The 11,885-nt window shown below is 43.8% G+C and overlaps 1 protein-coding gene across 4 annotated transcripts; it reads right to left on the bottom strand.

Moving 5' to 3' along the window:
* Positions 1–212: 212 nt before the first annotated feature.
* Positions 213–11,668, bottom strand: fam219aa (family with sequence similarity 219 member Aa). Of its 4 annotated transcripts, none has more exons than XM_060069814.1 (6): positions 11,418–11,668; positions 7,417–7,516; positions 5,777–5,870; positions 5,153–5,233; positions 4,214–4,289; positions 213–3,489 (listed from the first exon to the last, which is right to left on the bottom strand). In XM_060069814.1, exons 1-6 carry the CDS (start codon positions 11,475–11,477, stop codon positions 3,331–3,333), a joined length of 570 nt encoding a protein of 189 aa, XP_059925797.1. In that variant the 5' UTR covers positions 11,478–11,668; the 3' UTR covers positions 213–3,330. The 4 variants fall into 4 exon arrangements, with proteins under 4 accessions (XP_059925797.1, XP_059925799.1, XP_059925798.1 ...); XM_060069816.1 differs by having other exon boundaries at positions 213–3,486; positions 4,235–4,289; XM_060069815.1 differs by having other exon boundaries at positions 4,235–4,289; positions 11,418–11,667.
* Between the last annotated feature and the right edge of the window lie 217 nt (positions 11,669–11,885).

The raw sequence follows: 11,885 nt of genomic DNA, 5'->3' as shown, positions 1-11,885 counted from the left end.
TCCCCCCAGAGATTGATCAGTACTCGGGAGGATAAAGTTGCAACTACTCGTATGACATTGTATGACAAACTCATCTTACCATCTAGCAGTACTAACATATGAAAACTATGACGGAAAGAGAGTGGTAACTCTAATAACTATTCATTCAGTCATCACACAGCAGACAAGTCCAGAATACTACCTTATAAATAAAAGTGAGGGAATTCCAAGACTCCAGATATTTTATATTTATTTTTCGATATGTTACAGTACACCGAACATTAACACTGTTAAATACCAAATGGAATCAGTTCACATTTGTCTATACAATCATAACAATAAGCATCTGGCAAATTAAAAGCATCTCTATGTTAAAATGAATCGTTTCCCATACTTAAAATAAATAAAACATGTACGACTGCTGATAAAATATCCCTCCGTTACAATGCATCACTTAAGGCAGGAGCTACTTAAGTAAACAGTGAGCAACACCACACCACAGTTTGCACACCAATGGCTGAAAGTAGTGTATCTTTGAGTTGGCATGACGATTACAATAACACAAGATGGTCGCTCCTGAACGGTAGTGTGCTTGCCCAAGCTAAAGGCTGCCTTGCGATGTACTGTCGTAGTACGGTAGTCTTTCCCATTGAATTCAATTGGGATTTAGTTGCAGTTGGTTAATTCATACAAGCATAGGTAGCACCTAGATGTGAACATCAGATTTTTTGAATAACTGCTATGTTGAGTCCTGTAGGTACAGGCCTATGGGCAAACTTTGCTGAGCGGAGATGATCAACAAGAACGCCACTGGTAAAATGTGCCCAATGCAGAACACATTGATAATCAAGCAAAAAAACTTTACTGTTTTGCCTGGTCAAAGCATCCACAATGTTCCAGGCAAAACATTAGGATTGTAAACTTTGTAAGAGGAACAGTGTAGATGTGGAACAAATTTGAGGGAGAATTCTTGTGCATTTTGGTGAGGGGGACAAGTATCCAAAATTCTAAATACTCATGTGTAACATTTCAATTAATAGCCATATGAAATGAGTGCAGTTTGAAAACTAAGGGTAAAATAAACAATGTCCATATTGGTTTGATTCCACATCAATACCAGGATCGAAACGCTCTATTCCAATGCACGTCCTCTGATCTAGGTTACAGAAATCAGCAATGGTCCCATATACACAAATACACAACACATTTTAAGAGCAGCGAATTGAAAAGAAATGAACTTACTCCATCATGAATATGATTTTTCTAGTCACAGTGGCCCACCAGCCAGGACTTCCCCATGTCTAGAATGAGAGCAGAACCCGGCTATTGGATGTTTCAATTCACCTGATTAGGAATCGAATACTTAGGGACTTCCAAACAACAGTGCGTACTCAGCAACAAAACAAAAATGCGATGGCACATACAACAAAATAAAAACAACCAGCATGTCAAAGTCTCAGTGTAGTCAACAAAAAATATATATATATTAAACGCTTCTATTGGAAATCATAGCGGACAACTGACGGTTTACAGTAAACATTGCCATCGAGCATGCCCTCCAGTCTTTTAAAACACTGAACCACGTCCCTTTCATACATGGTTATTCAACTGGAAAACTAAGCATTGACCATACCTTGGGGTTTGGGGTGCTACATACGCGTGTACAGTTTTTTTTCCATTATTATAACTGACAGATAATGGACAGTGTTTATGAATCCGTTGACCGGAACACATGGTCAAAAAGGTGATGTGCAAATGTGGAAACATACAAACACAAAAATACTAAAAAATACAAAAGGAAAGTCGTAAACTTTTGATATGATGTACTAAATGAAGAGGGAAGTGCCCCGTGTTGGTAGCTATCTCAGTAAGGACACCAGCAATACAACAATCTCTTGCTCTCTCTCTCCTTCCTTCAGTTTCATTCAGAAGGATATCAGGGTTACATTGACAGCTGCATGTCTGAGTTCATTCCTGCGAGGGTCACATAGCATGCCCCATTTTTTCTCCTAACATAACACCATTTTGTTATCTGGGTTCGGGGGACAGCCAGCATAACTCGTGACATTATGAGGCAAACAAAATGGGCTATATTTAATTTTCTTCTGCGCACATGGATTCTGGCAAACAGCAGATAGCTAAGCCTCTTGCTTATTTTAAAATTGCCAATACTCTGCCCAAAGAAAAATTGTCTCCATTTTGGTATTAGAGTATTATGAAAGCCTTGCCCTCCAAGTAAAAGACAAGTGAATAAATTAAGTGAACTTGCGTATTCTGCCATTAATTCTAATTAGCATCAAGTTCTTTCTTTTCAATCTATGGATATTGCAGCAAAGTGAAGGTAATACTATATGGATGTATGAAAGTGCGACCAATATCATAAGTACTTGGCACTAAAGTCTGTTCATGTAGCTAGAGGCTGATAAACATCTGCATGGGCTGTACACAACGCCACGAGCAACATGCAAAACCGTCTTATGCGTCTTCCTTGTTTTTTTTTTGTTCTTGGTAAAATACTTAAAGTTAAAATCGACTCAGAATTGGACCTATTTAAGTAGTTATGACCTCACTATAACAGCAGACTGTTTTTAGCTACGTTACTCAACTGTTGGCGATTCAACGACTCCATTAACAGGTGTAGTTATAAGCATTAGCATTGTTGTTTTTACAGTTCCTGTACAATCTCTCTCACACACACACACACACGCATGACCTATAATCATTCATAAACAGGAAGACAACACAAAGTGATGGGAAGGGCGAACCAAGAAAGGAGGGGGAAAAAAACGACACCAATGGCCGCCGCCTTTCCTTCTGAGACAATTTAAAACCACACGTGACGCGTGTCATCACTAGGCGCCGAGTGAATGTCTGGTGCACTGCCACAGTGGTCTGGCTGATTCCACATCTTCTCATTCTATTTTCAACAATGTCTGGCCCCTTTGCCCTTCCAAAGTTCATTAAAGGAGGAAAACAAAGAGAAGAAAAACAAAACAAAAAAGAGGATCATTTTTCAGTTTCAAAGTCCTCTCTGAATACACACCCCGGGAGAGCAAGACGCACAGATCCTACCATAGGAGGAGCGTGCGTTCGGATAGCTCAGAGCTAATATACAATTCAACCCCTTTTTCTTGAGACTATATTCTTTTTCATTTGAAGCTTCACTAATTATCTCACCAAAGGCCAGCTCTTCCTCTTCTCCAAAGTAACCGGCCATTGGCGCCACCCGGGTGGTTAACTGACTTCAGCATGGTGGGTGTGTGGTGGGTGGTGGTTGGGTGGGGGGGGGGCGGTGGGTGTAGAGTGTAGGGGGTAGGGTATAGGGTGGGGGTTCTGGGGGGGGGGCGCTTGCTACTGGATCTGACAGGCCGTGGACGGGGCCGACTGGCAGCAGTAGCAGGTGGGGTTCACGGCCTTGGGAGGGATGAGGTCCAGGTCCTCGTCGTCGGGGATCTCGTCCAGCCGGTAGCCGTCCTTCAGCAGCTGGATGTTCAGGTCCTGGTTGATCTGCTGCACGCGCAGCAACGCCGGACCAAACAAACAAACACAAACAAAGACAAACAAAGACAAAACAGAGAAGAATGTCAGGGGGAGGTTTGCGTCGCGTGCTCGCGCTGCACTTTTATTTCAGTGGGCTCGACAGTTTCTTAATCATGTTTGTGTTAAAGGGTAAGTTCACCCTGAAATCGCTTTATCAAAATGAAAATGGACGGTTTGGGCATCACCCATCACTTGTCTTAAATCGATAATGTTGATAAACGGGGGAAGTAAAAACCCTTTCCCAGAGCGGAAGTTTTCAATTAGCGGCGCAGCGTAGCTTAAGCGAGTGTGACATTTGTTTTGACAACGTTTGACCCCTCACACTCTCTCTCATGGAACACAAGAAGTCGGTTTTAGTCTAAATAAAAGTTACGACTGACACTTACCCTTTAGTTGCCCTTTAAATAAAAACAATTTAGAAAAGCATGCATTACAACAAAAAGGATGCTTAATGGAGAACAATGCGTACGATCTACAATGAACACCAAATAAAGGGAAGCAAGCAAAAGGTGGTACGCTGGCAGGCCTACCACAGGACTAGCTCCATACATGGACCGCTTAGGGGCGTGTCGGGCCTGACCGTGGCCAGGAGGGGGTTACCTGGCGTGGGTATGGGACGAGGTGATGGAGGTGATGGTGGTGGTGTGGTTGGGCAGGGTGGTGGTATTATAGACTATAGTGTGTTTATAGATACCTGGTCCCTCAGACATCTCACCTCGGCTGAGGAGTATCCCGATGACGAGTATCTGGACATGTCAAAGTCGTCGTCACTGAGGAAGGAGGAACGAATAGCGTTGTTAATTATATATAAATATTATGAATACATAGAAATCCCCAAATTCATTATTTTGATAGCTTCCCGTTAAATATTTAATCAGTGAAGCATTTTGAATGAATAATTTTTCAATGATTCATTTATGGCTTCATTAAACAGCATTTTTGACAGAGGAGACTGGTAGTATTCAAGGAGATTGAATAAGACATATCTCCTTGAATAAACTAAACACAACAGCCATTTGTAGCTCAACCGCCTGCATAATACACAAACAACACCAAGCAAACACGGCTCGCTCAATTGCATGGCGTCAATCCGGATCACCTACCCCGACTGATCATGTGCCAGTGTGAACAGCGTAATTGAATCGAGTGAGCATAAAAAACGCCATTGTGCCACCGTGAATCACCGCGCATGCCAGTGTGTGATGCAATACAAAGTGATGTAATCTCCTGCTGGTTCAGCAAGGGGCTTATTCCAGACGAGCGAGGCAGCGAGGTGCCCTGATCAGTGCGATACTCCGGGGGCTAAGACGTGCCAGAAGCACAGTCACGGTGGGTCAGGACCAAACCCATGGGGAAAAAGGTCTCAGAGATGATTAGCTGTCCCAAATCCAATCTTCTCCCGTGTTAATCAGAGGACTTGTCATTTCTAGAGGAGTACCTGTCCTGTTCCACACAAACACTGCCCCTTAGCCATGTTAAAAGACGTTATGTCTGAAGTTACACTACAGAGCTTCAACGGATATGCTTGACTTGATGTACCCTTTTTAAAACATCAGAATCTGGTATGGCATGACGGTGACCATATTTAGTACAATCATACTATGTGAGGAGGACAAACAGGACAAGCACTTACCTGTCAGTGTCCAGGGCCACCAGGGGCTTCTCGTCTGGACTCTGGTCTAAGGACGAGTAGCCTTTGTTTGGAACCACCAGTCTGAAGCGAGGGAGAGAAAAGAAAACCCAAAAGAGAACAATGACAGCCAGAATGCACATTGATTTAGAGGAATCATTTCACAATGGTGGATGAAATTAAATGTCAAGCAAATAAACACAGACCGGCTCCATAACTCTCTCTTCTAACGGGAAACACTCTTCTGTGACTCACACAGGAAATTGGCATTAGTCTGCTGAACCCTGGGCTGTGGGAGCAGCTCATTTCCTTTCTATGAGACCAATGGTTGCGGCCGCCCTTCGCATCCCCACTAATCCAGGAGAGACTGCAGGCCAACAGTACAGCCGACTCCCACAATAGAATCGCAATTATTGTTTACTCTCACAAATCCTGAGCCTTATGAAGAATCGTGGTGCGTGTTTGGGGTTATTACATCAGGAAGGAGACAGCTTCCGAGGTGCGTTAGCAAAAAATAATGAGGGCCTCTGATGTCCTACCACTTATGCATTTGAATTTCCTCAAACTTTATCTGGAGTTGCTGCACATTAGCCTTGAGGTGGTTTATACAGTAGGCTTGGTTATTACCTTGTCCTGGCGTTCTTCTTGGGCTGCTGGTTCACAGGACTTCCCACCGTGCCATTCTTCACGGATCCCTTCCTGGCCAGATCCCTCTGTTTCTCTGAGCAACCACAGGATATGACATCACCGGTTAATATCACATGACGTCTAAGGTGCACTCACACTAGGCCATCTGGCCGTGGCCGTGGCCGTTTTCACACCTAACCGTGCTCAAATCTGCAGGGTGAGTGTGGCCAGTCTGGCCAGGCCAGGCCAACTTGGCCACTTGGGAGAGGTGTGCTGCTACGGTACGGGCCGCCACGGTACAGATGCTAATGAGCCGACATGCGCAAACGCACGGCTACGCAACCTGAGCTGGATGACGTATAGACCATGCGACGACCATGGGCATAATAAAGGCGACGAGCCTTCTTTCCCATTTAACGGTAAACATGGCGTCAAGCGGTTCAACTGTTGGTTCACGTTGGACCCAAATAGAAGTTGAGTGTCTGTTAGCAATTTGGGCAGACAATGCTATTCAGGCACAGTTGGAGAAGACCCACAAGAATTCCGATGTATTTGGGAGAATCCCCGAATCAATGACTTTATTATGGTCCATGCAGCGGACGCTTGGTGAAGACGTGTTACGACGTGATGACGTATGTACAAGAGCCTACCGTGGCCAGGCCACAGTTGCGACGGCCAACGGCCACGGCCAGATGGCCTAGTGTGAGTGCACCCTAAGAGCACCAGCACTACTCTACCCATTCCTTATTTTTTTCTCACAATAGTTAGTCTAGCTTTCTATTTATTTTGCAGATGCTTTTATCTGGAGCGGGTTGCTAGTCATTAAAGATCAGGTAAGGGTTAGGCAGCTTGCTCAAGGATGCCTACTAGTAGGCTGCGTCCAACGGGATCACACCCAGTACATTACAGCTGTAAAACAAGACATCCTTACAATGACACTATCCTGACCAGTATCCTGAAAACTCGATATATTCTGGATATGTTGCGCTGCATGAAAGCCATGTTGTAAGACAATCAATGCAAATCAGTTTACCCCAGTCTTCTCTACTGTAATGTCTACCCAATGTGGCAGGCCAGGCCACCATCCTTTACATTAATGCCACTTATTGCTGACATGACTTAATCCTGTCCAGGCCAAGATATAAAGGGGACTAAAGAGAGGTGAGGAAAACTTTTGAGTCTGTCTACTAACTTAACTCCAACCTGGCCACTCTGGGTGTTTTAATCTAGCAGGCTAGCAGAGAGTGAGCACTGGCTAAAACTGAGCTAAACAACTCACTATTGATCAAGCCACTCAAGATGGCAGACTTCACAAGCACAAGGGTCGATATTAATTGAATACATCTGTTTTAGTAATATGCGTTTGTTGCTTTTTATAGTCAAATGGACCTACTGATTTCCAGAAAGCAGATGTGACGTAATCATGTATTCAGCATTAAATATACGGCATTTACCATAACACTTATTTTTAATAAATGACTTGATGGAATACAATGTACAACATATGATTTTAAAACCACATTACCGACTATGACTTTCTGAAAAGGGTAACATAGGGACCAACTCCGACCCTAACCGTGGTATGACACGATGAGGTATGATTTATTGATGTCTTGATTGCCTTGTGGTTGTTGTAGTACCTATTTGAACTTGCAGGGGCGAGGGCTTGTAGTTCATGGCCACCGTCTCTCCCTCCCTGGTATCAGAGTCGGCCTCGGAGGTGGAAGATGCTGCAGGGTCCTGAAAGAAATAATATTGTTACAGGAATTCTCAACTGCTTTAACAAAATAGGATTTTGTTTAACGCAAGCCATACGACAGTATAACTTGTAGATATAATAAATTCATTGATGATATTACATTTGATTGGATACATTTTAATTTACTTCCTTAGTTGTAGTAATGGCAATGGCCTTTCCAACCTGTGCTCTAAGCACGGTTGAACCATATTCAACCCAGAATAGAGCATGCCTCGGCAGCATTTACTGAGGCCTGCTACAGCCCGATCCCCAGAAGGGGTTGTAGCTAGCCAACGTGCTACCGTGGACGCCAGGGGTAGGCAGATCCAGAGAGCCTACAGAGGGGGTTCTCTAGCCTCTCACCGGCGGGGACAACACAGAGAGGCGAGGTCGTGGGAGAACAGAGGGGGGTTCTGTAACTGTTGGAGGGGAGGTTTCCTGACGTACAGAGAGCCGGGGCTGGGGCTTCACTGGCCTGGGCCTTGGCTAGCTCCACCAACAGAGGCCGGCATTATGTTTAGCCCACAGGCCCGCTCTTGTTGCATACGGGGAGGACTCCACAGGGACACATGGGGAAAAGGCTGCCAGGCGCCGCCTCACAATTAGCCTGCATTCACAGGGATAAATCAGACGCTATGCCTCCAAAAGAGAAGGAGCAACAAAGACACTCCATGACACGGGCATGATGTCGCAGCTCAAACATGAGCCATTCATTTATACAGAAAACATCGAGACTGCACAAATTAGACTGATAGCTACAGAGATGCATTGATTGTTATCAACAGATTCTTTTTTCATGGCAATCTCATTAATCTGTAAAAGCTAAATGTTAGAAGGATTAACTATAGGGAAATATGGGCCTAATTCAGTTTCGCTCCAGACAGAATGATGTGATATATACCAAATAAGTAATCCAATAACATGGGGCCTAACTAAAATTAACGTATCAAGCAATGACAGTAGGAGGAGAATTTTTCAATCAAATTTCCTCTCACACATTCTTTTCAACGGTCGCCTCCTGCAAAAAGGTGTTATCATCATGCCTGTGGCATCACGACCGACACCAAGAGAGAAGATTGAACATAATGATCACGTAACAATCAGAGTTATCAGCCGCCAATCATTTCAATCCATATTTCAGCGATGACTGAAGATCCTGTTTCCCTATAGCAGCCACTGCTACTCAACGAGCCGTAAAGTTGTTTACTGTAATCCGCGGGGTGGCCAGATCAGGTGAATAATAGAATCATCTGGTGGTCACGGGCCATCCACTGGCTGAAAAAACAAATGTGAGCTGCAGAGGAAACAGAATACAGCCCTATCGGTCTCAAATGAAGGCGCTGGAGAAGGCATGGTGCGGGAGTCAGGGGTCCTCGTTGAAGGAGTCTCCCCTGCAGACATGAAGCCTTTCATGGCACTGGTGACAGATAGCCACGTCCCCTGGATCATTATGCCTACGCTGCTGCGCAATCGCTCTCCTTCCTGCCGGGTTTTCACACCAGCTTTCACTGTAGGAGGATGGAGGTTTGGTCTGTTTGGAAAACAACCCCCATTGGAGGCTTTTATCAGGGTCCGCAGTGAATGATGAAAAGGGGATTTAGCATCAATGAGGTCATCAACGAGGGATCCGCCGGCTTCCAATGATGGGAAATATCAAAAGAAATAGAGTCTATTCCTGGAACTGTTGGTGGGTAAGTGATAGGCTATTGGGACCCATGAAAACAGGGTGCCCTGTGCTCAAATTAAAGTAATATATCTCAATATATATTTCAAATTTAAACATAAAGAAATGTGTTATGGGAAGATGGGCACGCATTTTAGCTGGCCTTGAGAACTGCCCAGTCTTCAATAACTCATCCGCTGCTGCAGCTGGTTTTGCTAAACCTGATAACAATAATAATGTACCAAGTTGTTGATCAATATATAATATACACATGTTGACCCTTTGGTTTAAAAAGTACACACATGAGGCCTTGATCCGGATACTTGGGTGAGCGCCTGGTGCTGCTAAGTATCTAATACAAAAAACACTGATTGCGCGTGTACAATCAGCTCTGACCTTCAGAAACAAGCACTTGGCCATATTGAAATAAATAGTAATAACACAGGTGTGTGTGTGTGTGTGTGTGTGTGTGTGTGTGTGTGTGTGTGTGTGTGTGTGTGTGTGTGTGTGTGTGTGTGTGTGTGTGTGTGTGTGTGTGTGTGTGTGTGTGTGTGTGTGTGTGTGTGTACTACACGAACACAATGATTGAGGAAGTGGCCTCTCCTTCTAAGTCCATTTTTATCAGCCGGTGTGGTGGGCTGTTTTACGGCCTACGATGATGAAGAGGCACTATGCTGCTGACGCAGTGGACAGCAGCCGATTGGTTGGATTACACATCACTGCTTCCTTTTGGCCAATAGAAGACTATTAGGTGAGTATTAGGTGATCATCAGGGGACCATAAGAAAACAAAGTGTTGTGAATAGGAATGACAATGGCACTACGATATAAAGGCTATAACAATGTCACACAAACTCAGAAACTACCAATCAGTTTAAGGTGACCTCACAAGGATATTACACTCGACTGGGTCGTGTTCCAATAACACTATACTCATACATGCGTGAATGAATGCGTGGAGACAGACACGTGAACACTCAGGCACTAGCAAAAAGAGATAAGTGTGTCTTGTTTCTCAGGACATGCTCGAAAGCGTGCTTGACATGCCCTTTATCATTGCATGTACATCACCCTGCTTGTGTATATGACTTTGATTTAATGCACAATAGGGAAAGGGGTCCAAATTATACAGTAAGGCCATCATAATATGACACGTCTCCATGAACTAACATGCAAACAAAAACTTGTTCCATTATCTGTTTCCTTGACATTAAATAGGATTATCCACCGTTGATGCATGCCCACTTCCTCAGTCAAATAGAATTGCAGACAGATTTATGTCAGTACAGAGGGCTTGTCAGATTACACCTGGCCAATCTAGAGTCAGAGTAGTAATATTTAATTGGAAGTGAAAGAAAACACAAAAGCGTTCCACATTTCAAGAACGCTAACATCATAATATGGAAAGAGGATTTTTAATTGTTGGATTCTACCAATACTGTTAATCAATGTTTTGAGTGTCAACCTCAATAATTCAGGATTGACTCATCTCTACCAAAGATCACATTAGAGAACCCAGTGGAGGAAACTAATCAGATTAGCAGATGCTCCAGCATAATAAAAGGAACGTTTTTTCCTGCTTTCACCTGCCTCAACAAGCCTCTCTAGCGTGTACTAAACAGGCATGGACATGATGATAAGCAATGAGCACCTCCGACTGGGCCAACACTGTGAGAGGGACAGCTGTTTGAGACGAAGGCTGGATAACTGGGCCTGGCCGGATAGGCCTATACATACATCTGACCCGTAGTCACTTAGATGATGAGGTTAAATACCAAAGGATGTATTGACAATTTTGGATCGTGCATCTTAACTTTCGGTGAAAATATATGTAGCGTATTTAACATGACCATGCTCAAATAGTACTAGGCCTATGCTCTGGTCAACCGCGAAGGCAATAGTCCGCAGTCTCGGCTGGGACAGAAACCAACTAGAGAAAAAGCCGGTAGAATTGCAGATGGACAAATAGAAGATCTGATAGTACAGCTAAACTCCTCGTACTTCTTTGAGCAGGTGAATCATTTAGTCAAACGTCATCATTATTATAGCAACATATATCAGCCCGAAGCCGTTTAACATTGCTGATTTAATTGTATAGTACGGGCATAATGCTTTCGACGTTCTCTCATATATCCTATAAGGCACCAGGAGCACATCAGACAACCCATTAAGTCTGAACGATACACTTTGCACGTACAGAATCTGAGAAAATAATGTGATGGAAACGTCTAGTCTGCTCACCAGAGGCTGCGTCTCTCCGTTGACAGGAGGCACTTGGAACCGGTCAATTTCTTCCATCATTTTCGCGAAGGACTGCTGATAAAGTTAGACCGGTTTTATAAACAAGGTTTCTACACGCCCTGGTTTTGATTTGATATGCAGGATCTCCCGTTATTTTGCATTATACCAGGCAGTTTGTTTTCCTCCAATCTGGCAGAGGTGACTCGACAGCTAAACAGCAGCACCGCCCAACTTCCGGGTTATAGGAATATAGATGTGTCCAATCACAGAGGAGATCATATTCTAGAGAAATAGCAGCGGTGGAGCGGAGGGAGGACAACAATGATTATGTTAATAAATTCAGGCAAATGCGTTTGGCTTGAGTGTGGAATAACAAATTTCCTTTGAGTCTGTAATTATTGTGTGTACATTCACGGGAATTGTTGTACTACGTGTTTTTAGGGAATCATTTCCATGTATTAAATAGTG

The sequence above is a fragment of the Gadus macrocephalus genome, chromosome 13 (assembly GCF_031168955.1).
Source record: "Gadus macrocephalus chromosome 13, ASM3116895v1".
NCBI classification, from domain to species: domain Eukaryota; kingdom Metazoa; phylum Chordata; class Actinopteri; order Gadiformes; family Gadidae; genus Gadus; species Gadus macrocephalus.
This window is presented reverse-complemented; position numbering and strand designations above follow the sequence as displayed.